General features: G+C 37.7%; 3 protein-coding genes across 3 annotated transcripts in view; 2 read left to right on the top strand and 1 right to left on the bottom strand.

The window, feature by feature from the left end:
- ccdc146 (coiled-coil domain containing 146) overlaps nt 1-6,424 on the bottom strand; it is a 41,156-nt gene extending 34,732 nt beyond the window's left edge. Inside the window, exons 1-2 of the mRNA XM_089126714.1 lie at nt 6,216-6,424; nt 5,506-5,667 (exon numbers count right to left, since the gene is read on the bottom strand). Of these exons, the coding sequence (XP_088982840.1) occupies nt 5,506-5,667; nt 6,216-6,236 (183 nt within the window). The 5' untranslated portion in view covers nt 6,237-6,424. The remainder of the gene's footprint in view (nt 1-5,505; nt 5,668-6,215) is intronic.
- Nucleotides 704-3,599, top strand: fgl2a (fibrinogen like 2a). The gene is made up of 2 exons (XM_039668277.2): nt 704-1,428; nt 2,382-3,599. Exons 1-2 carry the CDS (start codon nt 777-779, stop codon nt 3,092-3,094), a joined length of 1,365 nt encoding a protein of 454 aa, XP_039524211.2. The 5' UTR covers nt 704-776; the 3' UTR covers nt 3,095-3,599.
- sinup (siaz-interacting nuclear protein) lies at nt 5,863-7,967 on the top strand. Its single transcript, XM_039668280.2, has 5 exons — nt 5,863-6,009; nt 7,028-7,153; nt 7,416-7,488; nt 7,590-7,713; nt 7,808-7,967. The coding sequence occupies exons 1-5, from the start codon at nt 5,958-5,960 to the stop codon at nt 7,883-7,885; spliced, it is 453 nt and encodes a 150-aa protein (XP_039524214.2). The 5' UTR covers nt 5,863-5,957; the 3' UTR covers nt 7,886-7,967.
- The last annotated feature ends 9,406 nt before the right edge of the window (nt 7,968-17,373 follow it).

Raw genomic sequence — 17,373 nt, forward strand, 5'->3', positions numbered from 1 at the left:
ATTACAACAAAGTCCCAAACAAATCTTGTTTGTATTACAGCCAATACTACAGTAAAATATAGCTTTGTGACAACACATTATCTTGTGCCAATACAAACACATTAGCAATACGTAATGTAAACACATGACAGCAATAAATGAATGACAGACAATGTTTTGCAGAACACCACAGCATTTACAGGAATAAATGGAAAGAAATATGGAAATAATATAATAGTTCACTCAAAAGTTAACATTCTGTCATTATTTATTCACCCTCATGTTGTTTCAAACCTCTTTGGCTTTCTTTTTTCTGTTAGTTAAAACATTCTTCAAAAGTCTGAAGAATAACTGAAAAAACAGTTGAAATATTCTTGTTTTCTTTTCCACAGAAGAAAGAAAGTCAGGTAAGGAACGACATGAGGGTGAGTAAATAATGACAGAATGTTCATTTTTGAGTGAAATCTGATTCTGACTTAATGAAAAACATCATCAATTGCCTTCACACCACTAAACTGCTCATCTGGTTTATCTGACTCACAGAATCTTTCATTTAACTCAAGGTTAAATTAAAGAAAAATATCATGAGTCATAATGCTGTTTTAAGAGAAAGGGTGCGAGATCCTTTATTTACCAAATTCTTTCTGCGTTGATGTCGGCTGTGCAATTATGCAATGCACTGCTGCCCCACCCACTCTCTCTCTCTCTCTCTCTCTGATATTAATGGCAAAACGGTTGCACTTTGACGCAGTTCTCTTCTATCCTCTCTCTCAGTTTGGATCACCGTTTCTGGGACCATGAAACTGGTGTACGTGTGCTGTTCTCTGCTGATAATGGTCTGGCAGGAGGTAGAGGCTTCTGGTAGTGGCCCTTCTGGGGTTCTAGACAGGGTGTCTGGAAGTTCCAGCTGCTCCCAGTTGAGACTGAAACCAGCTGGGCAGTGTGAAGACGAGGAGGAGTGCCCATACCAGATTCAAATACCACCGCTGACCATTCAGCTTCCCAAGCAATTCCGACTACTGGAGAAGACCATGAAGGAGCTGCAAAGCTTGAAGGAGACAGTAAACAGGTTGAAGAGCTCCTGTCTGGAGTGCGGCTCGCAGCAAGTGGACCTCAACTTGCAAAAGGACAGTGGAGACCCTCCAACAAACAGCGCAGAGGAGAGTCGAGGGGAGACCATCAAGAGAGTCTACCAGAACGGGAACGACAGCGATAATAGCATTAATGTACAACAAATGCAGGTAAAGATGAACCGCATGTCTAACAGCCTGAAGAACGCACGTGTCCAGATTAACTCCCTTCAGGGACGTCTGGAGGAACTTAACCTCCTCAATCTGCAAAATGTGGAGGATATAGTGGAAAGAAAAGTTGAGAACATCACCAGGATGGTCAACAAAATTGGCAGCACCTGCACCTCAAATTGTACAGGTCAACAACAACAACCTCAACGTAAGTTAAATAAGACAACAAAAAGATCATTTTTGAAGACATATATATTATAATACTATGTATTATTTTACATATTTTTTATTGCTGTTAATTAGATTCATCAAGATTTATTGTATCTAACAAATTAAGCGATTTGACCACTAATATATTTATATTATTTCATATTTCTTTTTTTATTATATCTTTTTAAAAATATACCTACTGTCATTCATTATTACTCCAGTCTTAATCCTTCTAATATGATGGGTTGTTGCTCAAAAAATTCTTATCAATGTTGAAAACAGCTGTGCTGCTTAATAGCTTTTTTAGTACATGCAGAAGTGAGGTAAACTAGAGAATCATTTAGACCATTTACAAAGAAGTACCTCAAAGGAATGCTTTCAAGCTGCCACCGCAAACAGAGGCTATCGCATTGAAGATTCTTCTGTTTAATATTAAGCAAGTTGCCTGCCAGGAGAGAGGCTTCTGCAGGAACAGCTTTGCAAATCCTCAATGAAATCTTCTGTCTCTGATTTTACTAATTTAAAAAATGAAAACTTGCTGCAGAAATCAAGCCTGGCCACAATATCACATGATGATGAAATAAATCTAATAAACCCCACTGAACCAAATTATAGAGTCTTGGGTCAAGCATCACAAAGGAAACATTTTATTAAATATATATTTTATGAAGTTTTATATTTTAAACAGGGGTGTCCAGTCCTGCTCCTGGAGGGCCACTGTCCTGGAAAGTTTAGCTTCAACCCCAATTAAAAACACCTGAACCAGCTAATCAAGGTCTTAGACATACTAGAAGCTCCCAGGCAGGTGTGTTGAGGAAAGATGGAGCTAAACTCTGCAGGACAGTGGCCCTCAAGGAGCAGATATGGATACCCCTATTTTAAAATAAATAATCTTAAGTATCTGATGCATGTAAAATTATAAAGCATGCTTAAAAGTCTCTCTCTACACAGCACTCTCAAAACTCACTCCGAGAGACTGCTCTGACATCAGCATGCCGGGGCAGAGGAAAAACGGAGTGTACCAGGTGACTCCTGACCCCAGACACGACAGCTTTGCAGTGTATTGTGAGATGGAGTCATTCGGTAGTGGGTGGACTGTCTTGCAGCGTCGAATCAATGGCAGCGTGAGTTTCAACCGCACCTGGGCTGAATACAAGAATGGCTTTGGTAACCCTAATGGCGAGTTCTGGCTTGGAAATGATAAAATCCACTTGCTCACCAAAACCAAGGACATGATCCTCCGTATTGAGCTTGAGGACTTTGAGGGCACACGTGGGTATGCCAAGTACGAACAGTTCTATGTGTCGAATGAGTTCCTCAATTATCGGTTGTCTGTAAGTGGGTACTCGGGGACTGCTGGAAACGCTCTGCAATTTAGCAAACACTTCAACCATGATCAGAAGTTCTTCACTACGCCGGACAGAGACAACGACATGTACCCCTCAGGGAACTGTGGGGCTTACTACGGATCAGGCTGGTGGTTTGATGCCTGCATGTCAGCAAACCTCAATGGCAAATACTACAAAGCAAAGTACAAAGGGAAGAGGGATGGGATCTTCTGGGGCTCGTGGCACAACCTGACTTCTGAGTACTATCCAACAAACTACAGACAAACTTTTAAAAATGTCAAAATGATGATAAGGCCAAAAAATTATGCACCCTAAGCCAAATTGTGTATAATTAAATAATTATTTTGGGGGTACTGTTCCTCAAGAATAACTGTTAAACTGATACATCAAAAGTCCTCAGATATTAAAAAGAACTGCATTAAAAAAAATGTTTTATAAAGCTCTGTATTTCAAATATAGGCATATAGGAATACAATCCAGCTATTCTAAATACCAGGACTTCGAATTATGGTTTCACATTTGTGTTTGTGTGTGTGAGTTTGCTACTGCCATCTTGTGTTTAATTAGTTTACTACACCAAAGCCTATAGACTCATCATAGACATATACTGTATATGTCTATGTAGACTCATGATAAGCTTATTTTTTTTCTTTTGGTGGGAGTAATGGGAATTATAGAGCATTTATTTTACAGCCATCCTGGTTTGCTGGTGGTATTAGGGAGAGGTAGAGCAATTATGTCCTTTAATCCAAAATAAGTAATGCATTAATCCATTTTCCTGTGCGACTTTAAAAATTTAAATGCATATATTTACTGAAAATTATTATTTAAAAAAAATAATATAGATGGCCTAATAGCAAACAGACATGGATTAAAGGCTCATAGGGTTGTTAATAAAGAAACTGTGACATTGAAGGAGGAAATGTACAGTATTTATTTTCAAAGCATCGGATCATTTCTTTTAAAAAATATTTTAAGTATTACTGTGTGACTAGACAGGCCTTTATGAATGTTTTTTTGTTGAGTTTTCTTAAGAGAATTAACTTATTAGCCTATTTTTTTCTGAAACTTTATATCAAACATCTCAAATTGTGCTTTTAAAAGGTACATTCATATTTTTTATGATACAAATAAAACTATAATCAACATTGTGAGTTGAATACTGTGATTGATTCAAAGCTTTAATTCTTACACAGTAAACCATCATCATTATCATCAATGCTAGCCTAGAAATTGTTTGCAAACATTATTGCAGGTAAGAGCAGTGAAATATATGTACCGGTAATGAAGTTTCAAAGAGTTTACTGTATAGATTAACTAGGTTTCAAAAATATATAATGTCATGACCCCAGTCATTATCCAATCACAGCCCACCATTATGCGCATCAAACCATATGAATAACAAACTAAATTGAGAATTGATTTGTGAACAGAATCCTCTGCTGCCTGCATGGTTGCTCCCGGTTCGAGCCGAAATACTTTTACCTGTCCAGGTTTTGATTTCAGCAAATCAGTTTTGGCGAATTCAAACAACGGGATTATTGTTCATGAGTCCAACATCCAGCCATGCAAGACAACATGAAATCTACCTAAAGGAATAATATGTTGATGTGATTTGTTACTCAAATAATTTTCTGATTATTATTAATGTTATAAAAATATATGTTAGGATTCTTTGATGAGTAGAAATTTCAAAGATTTATCTGAAATAGAAAGCTTTTGTAACATTAGAAATGTCTTTACTGTCACTTTTGATTAATTTAATGCATTTTGCTGAATAAATGTAGGTTCTTACTGACCCCAAAAAGTGTCTAATGTATTTCAGATAAATGCTATTATTTTTTAACAATGGTTAATTTGTTATATCACATTAAAATTTGTTTTAGAATTAAATTGTACATAAATAGGTTAAGCAAAACAAATGTGTCTATGTCTGAGAAACCTTTACACATACTGCAGACACTGAAATGACAAACACGGTGTGTGATACAGTACAAATATTTTGGGTGTCCCTTATTTTCCTATAGTGGGAGACTGGGGATGGTTGTAAGATGGTGAGAGTGGGGGTTCATTCTTCAACTGGCTGGCAGTCAGCCACTTCTGCCAGTGGCAGCTCCTGCCAGCCAGTTGAAGATTGAACCCCTACTGGATGGTGATTGTCAAAGCTGGAAATAGCCAAATGCAGAATTTATAGAGAAAAATGGGTAACACTTTACAATACGGTTCATTAGTTAACTAAATTAACATTAACTAAGAATGAACAATACTTCTTCAGCATTTGTTAATCATTGTTAATGTTAATTTCAACATTTACTAATACTTTATTAAAATCTTGTTAACATTAGTTAATGCACTGTGAACTAACATGAACAAACAATGAACAGCTGGATTTGTATTAACTAACGTTAACAAAGATGAACAAAAACAGTAACAAAATATATTGCTCATGGTTAGTTCATGTTAGTTAATACATTAAGTTGAGTAAATTGAACCTTATTGTAAAGTGTTACCGAAAAATGTATTTATATTTATATATAAATATATATAGAAGATTGTAGAGGGTTGAATTGGTTCAATTTGTAAACAAATGGGGGTACTTTGTATAAAAGTTTGAGAACTCAAGCTAAAAAGATTGAGTGAATTATTGCAATGTAAATGACTGATGATAAATGAGAAAAGTTCTGTAATTGATTCAAGGAACTAACAAATGAAAAAAGAGCTTTTACCTCTTCCAGGCACTGCAGGGCTGGATTTGATGATAAGACAGCAGGTTGTTCATGATTTGAATCAGCCTCTGGAGCTATTGCAGAAATGGGAGAGAAGCCTTCATCCTCTTCGTCCTCCTCCTCTGGTGGAGTAGAGCTCCTCCCCTCTGTATGACTCATGAGCTAAACACACACACATAACGTTACGCATTTACTTTTAAAAGTATATTTTAATCTGCTAAAACAATTCATGAATTATTTCTCACTGTTTTACAAACAATTAAGTTTATCTCTTAAATCTTAAACTATGCCTCTGCGTGATTTGGAGCACGTTTGTGGCAGGGTTCACAGAACAGGTGTAGACAATTAACTTAGGCCTATAAAACTAACCTCTCCTCTAATTCAAGGCATGCATTATCAAGGGGGAAAATTTTTTTAATTGATGTATGTTACAATAATAGACGACAGTTACGATGGGTCAACATGATAACGCAGAACCGGAGACCGTCACACAAAGTCATTCAGGTAACTTTACCGTTAAGTTATTCATACATTTATTAGTATTTTAGCCATATTAAGCGGTTAACGCTACACCATTGCTGTGTGTTTGTTTTCAAACTCTCTGACCGTTTATTCCTAAACCTCTTAATACAAGTAGCTAACAGTTATTTAATGTTAAATTACAAACTTAATGTTTAATTAAGACTCGTTTATTTTGATTCAAACCTCACCATGTTGTCGGAGTCATTCATGTTATTTCTTGCGACGATATTTAAGTTATCTTCCCTCAATGTTCATTTGCCGTGGAGTGTTTAAATCTCTGCAGTTTCAGTCACTGTTTCGGTGCGCGTGACACGGTTTCTATTAGCAACTGCTGCAGCCTGCGCGCGCCCGTGCGGTTTCACCATAGAATGTGGACAAAAAGGGTGCCACCATTTGCAATGGAAAATGTAAACAATGCTCCAGAAACACTTCCTGTTTCAGTTTGTAACTGTTTTCTTTATTTCACATGTAACGAACACATCTTTAAGATGTTTGTTTAACTTTTTGATTCAGTTTTATATGTTCTGTTTGTTGTATTTGTGTACAACATTGTATTATGTAGTGTTAAAAAACTGAAACAGGAAGTGCTTCTGGACCAGTGTTTACATCTTGCAAAATGGTCTATATAGACCATTTTGCAAGATGTAATTGTATATAGACCATTTTGCAAGATGTAATTGTCCAGAAACGCTTCCTGTGTCAGTTTGCAAATGGTTTCTTTATTTCAAATGTTTGTTTAACTTTTTGGTTCAGTTGTATTATGTTCTGCTGGTTGTATTTTAACACCTGAAACAGGAAGTGCTTCTGGACCAGTGTTTACATCTTGCAAAATGGTCTATAGAATGACTTGCCTTAAATATGTCATTGTATAGATCAGTGGTGCCATATAGAGAGTATGGTTCTGGCGCATCGCCCATGCATAAGATAATTTTACTGATTGGCTTTAAAATGGTTTCTCCTCCTTGGTAAACGTTTTTGACAGTTTCTTTATTTATTGCAGATACGCCATCGGATAAGAGGCGCATGGATGTATTTAAACGTAGAAAGCCATTAACTTTCTCACCTAAGCGCCAGTACGGTTTGGCCATTATCTCCCCTCTGCAAAGACATGACAGCCGTGAAACTGGTAAGGAATAAGGACTCTTTCCATACTGTATAAAATAAAGATGAGTGTAGAGACTTTAAAAATATAGCAATAGGCCAAACTAAAATCTGTCCAAGTTTAATATGAAGAGAACACGTTGAAGTTCTTGAAGTGTGCTCTCGTTGGATCAGAATTGTATACTTGCATATTTCTGCAGTGTAGTATGCGTACTGTGGGAAAGGTGCAGCCTACATTTCCAAAATGGGCAGCAGCAAATGATTCACTAGTGACTTGACCTTTGCAGATGGCTCTTCTGGAACATCTTCACCTGCTCATTCAAACAACACATTAGAAGAAATCACCATTGAAATCCCAAGGTAGGCCTACAAAGGTAAAATTCACTTTCAACAATGTTTCGGATATATATATAAATATAAAAATAAAAATCTTTTTTTTTTTTTTTTTACCTGATCTGCAGGCGTGCAAGACGCAGGAGCATGACTTGTTTTTGGCCTTTCTCTTTTGATGAGCGTGATTCTGCACGGAGAGTCGAACGTGAGCGGAGATTGCGAGAGATGCGCCAGATGCAAGAACAGCAGTGGGTGAGTGTTGTCCTCTGTAAAACCTGTTATTCTGAAGACACTATAACTATCCTATCTAATTTGTGTTAATCAATATTTTTGACTTATTTTCCAGAGTTCAAATTTTAAAGCTCATCCAGTAAGAAGATACAAACCTCTTATTCAGCCCAAGGACCGTTCAAGACCCGTTTAAACGGTCTAAATTTAACAGATTTAAGTTTTTGTATTGTCAATTTTAAGTGTTTTTAATAAAAATAAACCCTTCTTGGAAAATGTGTTTGAATCGGCCTTAAATTCTTCTTTTGGCATATCCTGCACGTATACAGGCTCTCAACTGTTTGGAGGTACTTCCTACAGTTCAGGGATTCATTCATACAGTGCTTAATGCACTGCTTGGCCAAAAAAGTGTGTTTGGACATGGGCAAATGCTTAGTCTATGACCGGATAATTGCTTGTTTCATGCATTATGTGTGGCAACAGTTCTTCTAGCCCTAATTCATTGAGTGTGTAGCTTTTCATTTCTAGAACATTGTCAATACAAGATCTTAACCAAAAATGATGCACCTCTTAAAGGAAATATGTTGTGATTTTCATCAAGTGCATACATTTTTGGTCCAGATCTTGTATTTACAACGCAGGAGTTAAGCAGTCTATAATGTCTACTCCAGCACATCCCAAAGTCAATTCAATTAATTCTTTCAATTAATTTAAGGTCTGGATCCTTGAGTGAAACTAATTCTTCATGATCCGTACCTCCTAACCATTCGTTCACAATTTGAGCCTGATAAATCTTGACATTGTCATCAATTGTTGGGTATTTTCATGGGTATGTTTAAGGGTACCGTGCGTAAGCAGGGAACCTCAACTTTCAGTTCCAATAACGGAGGTAACTTTCAGGGTAAGAAGCCATTGCATCCACCTACTCTTCTGTTACCAAAGTTTCTGACCATAACCTGCCCTGGAGAAGCATCTGTTCCAGGTTTAGGTTTACTTCAGTGATGTTCAGCTCATTGAGGCTCCAGTTAGCAGATTGCACACAATATGTATGTAATTGTATGTTATATCGATATATATAGTGTTAATAAAAACAAGGTAATATATATACTGTATATCTCTCACTAGTCACACATAGTTGATTTGCATTCAGTCAGGTGTAGATTCGTAGCTCTGTTGAGAATGTCTCTGGTGTGTTAAAGGAGTAGTTCACGTTTAAAAAAAAAAACTTTTCCTGATAATTTACTCACCCCCATGTCATCCAAGATATCCATGTCATTCTTTCTTCAGTTGAAAAGAAATTAAGGTTTTTGATGAAAATGTTCCAGGATTTTTCTCCATATAATGGATTTTTTTGATTGAAGTTCAATGGGAATCAAACGGTTCCTGTTGAGGTGAGCTGTTGTTGGAAATGTGCTGTATAGCTATATAAAGTTGGTTGTTTCATGTTACATCAAAAAAAAAAATTACAAATACCTGCTTGGAAGATGAAGTAGTTAATGTCCTGTCTGTGCCAAATTCCCTCGATCATATTCTGGTTCCTGCTGAACCCTTCCAGGAGGGGGCGATGGATCTCCATTTTTGTACCCAGAAGTCTTTTTGTTCATTGCTGTGCTTCAGAATAGGCCACTCTCACTGTAAACCCCTTGACATTATGTAATAATGAGCCTGTCAAAAGAGCTTATCAGTGATGTCATACTGCAGGTAGGTTGGTCAAGATTAATTTAATTGTAGACTTTGATTTGTATTTCTCATGCTGTAAGGCTAAAATAACACGTACATAATGCTTTGGGAATTGGACAATAAGGAATGAAAAGGGTCTCTCTGTCTGTAAGAAGCCATCAGGGAGACTGGACAGATAAAAAAAAAGACAAGAAGATTAGATGAGAGATTAGATTGAAGAACAAATTCTCCGTATAGAGACAGAAAAGTTAAGTTTGAGTGGGTGGATGTATAGGATATTTGCTCTGCACTGGACATTGCCTCTGGGGTGGAAGATGGAAGTAATTACCAGTGTCTGTCTGCCAGAGACCATAGACCGGAACCCTTCAGAGAAAAGAAAAAACAGCAGTCTGAAAACGGGTGTACAGAGAGAAAGGCCTCAAACCACAGCGCTGCTGTTCCATAGAGGAGAAGCTACCATCCCAGCCGCAGTCATCTAAAACGGTCACTTCCTGTTGGATTTTCCCTTCTAGCATAAGAAAATGGGAATACTGCATCAAACAGTATCTGTGAAATCTAAATTGAGTCCACACAGTTAAACATTTTGCTCTAGGATTCATCTCAGATGTGGTAGCAGCTCTGGTTTATAATTTTGTTCACTTACAACACAAGTACAACTGAAACGTTTATAAATGCCACCCATCTGAATATTCAGATTTTATCTTCCAATAAATCTCTGAAGACTCAAACTTTAATACCGCAGCTAAATTTCTTGAAGCACACAATTCTGCTTTTAAGGTTTTGAGCAACTGAACTGGATGGAAACATTTTCATGAAAGCTTTACGCAACTTGAAGAATACTCTATGATTATCCTTAAACCAAAATTACAACTCTGGAGAGACATGGAGCCCAGAGGGGACATTTTGTACGATCTGAAAGCTGACACCCAGTAAACATAGGAGACGTGTAGAGACAATGTCAGGTAATATATGACTCAAAAACTGTAAAATCTTGTAGAAAAACAGTCAGAGGGCAAAAAACAGGGCAGAAACAAAACATCTTTGTCTATATCTTTCATCAAGGAATGGTCTTTTGTTTAGGGTTTCCATTACCACACTGGGGGAAAAAAGGGTTCTATATGATGTCTTAAGTGTGTCTGAAGTATGTACCAGGACAGAGTTAACCAACACAGCCATTAAAACTGCCTTTTTTCACCCCAAATAAGGGCACAAACTCCAAGATGCTGTTTTTAAAGCCCAATTAAGCATGAAAATAAAACCCATTCCCAGTAAAAAATCGGTCATTAATGTCACTGTCTCAGCGTTAGACAGGCTGTATCTGCACGTTTTCCCGGTCCATCAGCCATCTCATTGAAGACATGTTGGGTCATTGTGGTGAGAGTCAGTATGCTTAGGTGAAATCATTTGTCCAGATGTTTGCATAAGGCTTTCTGTCCACTCACAATCTCCATTTTCAACCCAAAGGTCAGACATCTGTGGGAAGAGGTTCAGAGAGTGGAGTTTCCCCCTCCACCCCAGAATTGCAGAAACAGTCATTCAAGGAGAGCAGAAAAGGCTGGATTGCTGGCTGAAGTCCTGTAGGTGCACAAGCCCTATCAAAAAGGAAGAAGCAATCCTTGCATTGAGGTGCAAAGAGCGCTCAAGAGGAAGCAATGTTACGAGATTAACAGCTGCAATGCTGAATAAATCATATTCAGAGTTGATAGTTCTGCCAAACAAACATCTGAAATAGACATTGTCAGTCACATGTTGCATCTATCAATAATAAATGACTGGATATATGTGTGTGTGTGTGTGTTTCTCGTCTTTTAGGCCATCTTTAACAGCTCCTGGCTCATTTCCTTCTCCTCGCCTCCTATTGAGCCACCTGCAGACAGAGAACACAAGGAAACATTGGGAACAAGCCAAACCATACTGCCGTGTTTCACATTATTCCCACACTTTGTCTAAACCTCGCTCAGATACGGTCAGTGCTGCATGGTAAAACTGAATAAAACGGCAAATTGATTTTTGATGCTATGCTTGTACACAATTGTTGAGCCCATTCTCGTCCCAAGACGTCATCTAACTGACGCTTTTGCTCATACTGTACGTCAACATCCGACATTTTAGGGTACCCTTTAACGTCAGTTAGATGACGCTATCTAATCCTAACCCTACCCCAGACCTAAACCTACCCACGTCATCTAACTGACGCTAAAGGTAAATCGTCAGTTATATGACGCCTTAGGATAGCGTCATCTAACTGACGTTAAAGGGTACCCTAAAACGTTGGATGTTGAAGTATGGTCAAAAGCATCAATTAGATGACGTCATGGGATGAGAATGTGTTGAATTGTTTGACTTAGCTTTACTCACATGAAAAACGTGTTAATGTGTGGATAACAGATGCTAAATTAGGATTACAAAAGCCATTTGTCATTGTCTTTGCTGAGGAGTTATCGGCACAGCAAAAAATCTAAACGTCAACCACATCCAGGCCACATCCAGAAACTGCAATGACAGCAGAAAACTCTGCCGTTCGGAACTAACTTGCACCCTGTTTCCATTTAGAGGGAAACCAGGCGAGAGCCACAGGGTGATAGCTCATGGTATGAGTCATTATACAACTATGTGCACCCTGCTAATCGAAAATGTTTAGTAGTTGAGAGCTGCCTTAATATATCTTGTGCCTGGGTTGTATGAAACAATAGGAAAAGAATGCTTGGTAATTCTGTTGTCAAAGGGACAAATGTGATAACTCCCATGAACAAGTGAGGATAATCTTTGACCCTTTCTTCCAAGAAAGTTGAGAAATTTGAATGTTCAACACTCTGTAATAAGACTAAATGGTCTTTCCAGATATCTCCAAATGAAGAAGTTTTTTGAGAAGATGTTGCAACTCCAAAAACATTGCTAAAACGAGCCAGAGATGAGACATGAGATGCAACGGAGAGAGAGAAATGAAAAGCTGTCCTGCAGGAATTGGCACTGTGATGAGAGAAGGGGGAGCGAAAGAGGAAGTCACAATGGGAGGAGAGGGATAATAGGACAACAAGGCCGTTTATCTTTGGTTTGACTAACTATTGGAGCCGAAGCAAGGACACTGCCCTCTTTTGCCCTCTTTTGGCATGTTTTGACTGCATTTTGCAAGTGCTCGGTTATATTACTGCTATTTCCGCGTTGCTGTTTTCATAGGCATTGTTGCGATGCATACACTGAGACAGTGGGTTGATTTTGTTCTCGACACTGGAAACATTGAGAATGTCTTAGTGTTGACTTATTCATGTTACTTGCTGTATGCAAAATAAAATTGAATGTAACCAAGTGATCTTCTAAAGCGATGTAAACAAGTGCATTTTAAAAAGAGAGAATCTGATCCATCACCTTCATCAACCCTTTTTAGGATTGTACTGCACTGTTATGTTTGACAATCTTTGATAGGGTTTCAGCAGCTGGGATTATGAGGATCTAATAAGGTTTTGATCTCACAAATGTTTACAAATAAACTTGTCATTTGTTGCATATTTCCCCAAGTTTTTAAGGTTTACAAATTCAGAAATCATTCATTAATCTCAGAAAACCAATGTTAATGCTATGAGACTTTCAGTTGTAAATCGTCAATCATCTTAGTTGACTAATTGCTTGCAGAGATAACTGTGCTGGAGATCTGTTTACTATCAAGTTGAACTCATGAAAACATTGATCAACAGAAAGATGGACAGACACCAGTAACAAAGAAAACCACAGTATACAGCAACGGGTCATCTATTTAAGGTCAAATGAAACCAGATGCTGAGGGAGGTTCTTAGTTTATCATATACACACTGCCCGACAAGTTAACCATTCTGGAACAATTCCAGCTTGCATCTGCTTGGGAACTTGAACTCTCACATTCCACATATAGTTTATAAATATAGTTACTGTTTTTCTAGATTCATATATTTTGTAGGTGAAACTCGGCTTAACTTTATTTTTATTAAAAATGAAAAATGCTTTGTCAGCATTTCTTTGGCAAGGGTTGGTTTTTAAGAGTTGTTCGCAGCCATGTTACAACTGCTCACTGTTTAATTCATTCGACATAGCTGTGCCAACATCTCGCTTTTAAATGGAAAAACCACAGAGCTTTCAAAAGATAGGGTAAAAGAAACTATAAAACCAATTTTATAGATGTATGGAGAGAACTGTGGTTTAAGGTTTTGCAGAATTGTGGAGGCAAGGAGAGAATATCCCAACAATTTTCCAAACATTTTAAAGCCCTTTGCTTTTAAATATCCAGAAAGAATTATAACTTTGTTGATATGAATATGCAGTACATAGTGACACCAAAAAAGTAAGAGGACATTTAAGTCACACTTGATGTATGAACATGATCACATTAGCAAAATATCAAAGTGCAAACAAAAGAAGCTAAAAATGTTCTCAGTAACTTTTTCTCTACACATTTTTTTTTTCAATGCCATTTATCGAAATGGTCTCAAGCTGATTTTTGCGGACAGAACAACAGGCATTGTTAATGTGTATCCATTGTTTTGTGAAGTGTGAAAAATTTGTTTGTGCTACCTTTTTTTAATTAATGAAAAAATTACGTAATTTGATATTTTGTAACCTGTTGCAATGGCATTCATAAACGATCAAATGTTCCTTTTCTGGTCCCTCTGGCAGTTCCCAATCTCATCCGACTGGCAAGCTCTGCCAAACCTTTGATGTTTATTATCTGCAAAATGAACTCAGATGTTTCAGTTTTACTCACCCAGCTGAGTGAATCTCCCCATGAACATGGTGACGAAGGAATGGGCCTCTAATCATACCCCCAAACCTCTCTCACTTGCATTTCTCTCCTATACGTTTCAGTCTCTGCCTTTTTTCTGGTTTATAATATAGATTCATAGATGTATACAACTGAACAATGGAAGCTAAAGCTCCAAGTCAAGGCAAGCCCGAGTCATGCTGTGTTCCCACAAGTCAAGATCATGCAACCTTTACTTTCAGCTTACCCACAAGCATAAAATTAAAAGCAGTGTACCAAAAAACATTGAGCAATCAGAATCCACTCCGCTTTAAAGAGCTCGAGCAATTAAAGCGGCAAATGGCAAAACTTGCAGCAGTGCTTAGAATAAATTACACAGAACGATTTTGTCCGCTGATGTTGGGTCAACTTTGGGTCAAATATGGACAATTGGGTTACATTTTTTAATTTTCACATTTAACCCATTGTTTGGGTTTGTCCCTATTTGGCCCAAAGTTGGGTTAAAACAACCCAACCAAGCATTTTTAGAGTGTAATATAGTTTGTTTTATTTATAGTTATCGTTCTTGGTGTGAACGGGCCATAAGAGTTTCAATCAACATAATGATCTTTAATTAGATGACAGAATTCAAATTATAATGACAGTAAATATATATATATTTACATACAACTAAACCCTAAACCAAACCCTAACCCAATACATGTTGCTAATTAATATTACTCAGAACTTAAATGTACTTTTTCCGCTTCTCAATTATGAGCACATGCTTTCATTATGCGTATATTCAATGTATATATATATATACATATATTCAAAGACATCTTAAAACACATCCCGAGTGTCACTGATCCTTGTCTGAAAGTGCAAATGTTGTCCAGTAAAAGTCTATATGTTCAAGTCTATAAAGTTTAGAGTGGTACTTTACTGTCTGTGCTATGGGTGAGTCATTCAATCATATTTTAATACAGATGGGGAAACCACAACACTGGCGCCACATCACAGCTATAACAGTCTCATAGGCTAAAACATACACACAGACATGCACCAACACCGTAAAGCTGCTCTACAGATGTTTGTGAATCACTGCTTCTTCCCCTGCATGCATACATCACACTGCAAGTATGTTTCCTTTCAGGAGGGAGAGCACAGACAAGGAAGCAACAAAATCAGCATGTTAAATCTATCAACAAACAAGTCAGGTCTCCTGTGCACCCCAGCTTTAGTTCCCATACATACACAGAGATTAGACCAGGGATAAAGACTATACTTTAAGCAGGATTGCAGCCGTTGTGTTCCCATGCATGCACCTTCATTGTAGGCAGAATATGTCTTCACAGGATGTCACTCCTCATTTTCAGACATAATGACTCTTGTGTGAACCTAAAAAAAGTGTGCCAGGGCTTTTGGGCTCTTGTTAACTGAACTGTGTGTTAATCTCTGCCCCTCTCCTGTGCCCCCTTAACTTGACAAATTGAGGGAATGGGAAGGTTCTGCCAGGTGTGAGCCATTTGGATCCTAAGTGGGTCCACTTGCTTTTCCACAGCGGAACCTTCAACTGATTGAAATTCCTTTAGAAATTATAAACAAGTCCTCAAAATAGAAATAACACAGGAAATAACATTTGGATAGCAGGCGCCTTGATCTGCTCCTCTCTCTGAGGTAATTAAAATAATGTCTTTATCAGCATTTCTGGATGATAAAGGCCCCAATATACTCACATGCGACGTTCTTTTTCATTCTTCGCATAGGGGTTAAAAAAAATTGTTTGAAATACCTGAGTAGCGGTATATTGTTAGGGAACATCCCACTCAATTCGTATGTTTTCGTATTGGTTTTGAACCCCAGTGAGGGTAGGTTTAGGGGCGGGATTAGGGGTGGTCTTTATTTGACTTCTCTCATTTATAAGGTGAGGGAGTGGAAAATTCCCATTTCGGTTGGTGACATTTTATGGTGAAGTAAAAATACACTTCACCTTTAAATCCATAATCCTTTTTGTGGTCATCTTAAAATACAGATACTTCACAGTTCATTAGAAATAATGCAAAAATAATACGATTTTCCTAGATTTTTTGTACAGATAAAGTTTGCTTTGTCTACGTAGAATAAAAAAGAAAAGTGTCTTGCCATTAAACATCTGTCATGCACAGGTTTAAGAGTGGCGGAGAAAGTGGATACCACACATCTGTGAAAACAAAGTGTGTATACTGAGGCTTTGCAGTTACATAAATCATCCTCTAAAAATAAATCAAGCAATGGTACCTTAGACATTATGTTGTTTATCTTTAGGGGTGACGTCAGACATACAGAAGGAATCTGGCAAAGGTTTAATTTTTCAAAGAATTAGAAGTGAATCCAGTTTCTCTTGCAACAAATCACACTCAGTTCATTCTGTAGAAACATCATGCAGCCAGCCAAAGAGTCCCGAACACTTGAAAAGGGAAAAGAGTGTGTTTGGTTGTTAAAATCCTCCCAGCTCCCACCATATCTTTACTTTGACACACTTCCTTATCCACCTTGTCTGTCCCCCAATCTAGAAAATAAACTGTGTGCGAGGTTTATCTTATTTGCAGTGACAATATGAAAGGAAGATGAATTTGAAAGAAATGTGCTTTTGAGGTTATCCCATATGCATAAATCATCCTGGTATTGCTCATTAACTTCATTTGCTTGCATTCCTTGCAAAATAAGCCATACTAAGGGCTCTTCACACGTGCAATGAATAGATTTTTGATGATTCTGGTTGACCCAGGGTGACTAGTTGGTTACTCTCACCAGTATCTCATGCTGGGGACCAGCATCCAGTTCACTATGCTGGTGGAAATCTTCAAAAGATCATTTTGGGCGTTTATTCCTGATCTAAACCCAATCCAGTGATTTCTCTCTTGGGTACAAAAAGAAACCGAACCTGGTTTGGTTTTAAATGGGATGGTCTACTTGAGGTCTTTCATCACAGCTCTGTTTGGAATCTATAACAAATAAAACCGCCATGCAGGGTGTCTGGCTGTGGTCTGCCTGGCCTTGTTTTATAAGGCTGTAATGAGGAACACATTTGTCCAACAATTAGCACATGTTGATGTGACACAAGTCCCAATTACTTTGCTTCCATACAGTCCAAAACATGTGTAACATATTGGGACAAGAAAGTGAGGTCCTCTTCAGGATCTGGGTAATTAGAACAATACAATTATTTTCAGTATCCAAGCCTTTCCTGAATGCTTTGAACTTTTAGGTGTAGTTTCAACCTACAGTCAATGTGTTCTGACACAAACATCAGG

This window comes from Pimephales promelas, chromosome 24 (genome assembly GCF_988280905.1).
Source record: "Pimephales promelas chromosome 24, fPimPro1.hap1.1, whole genome shotgun sequence".
In the NCBI taxonomy this organism is placed as follows: Eukaryota; Metazoa; Chordata; class Actinopteri; order Cypriniformes; family Leuciscidae; genus Pimephales; species Pimephales promelas.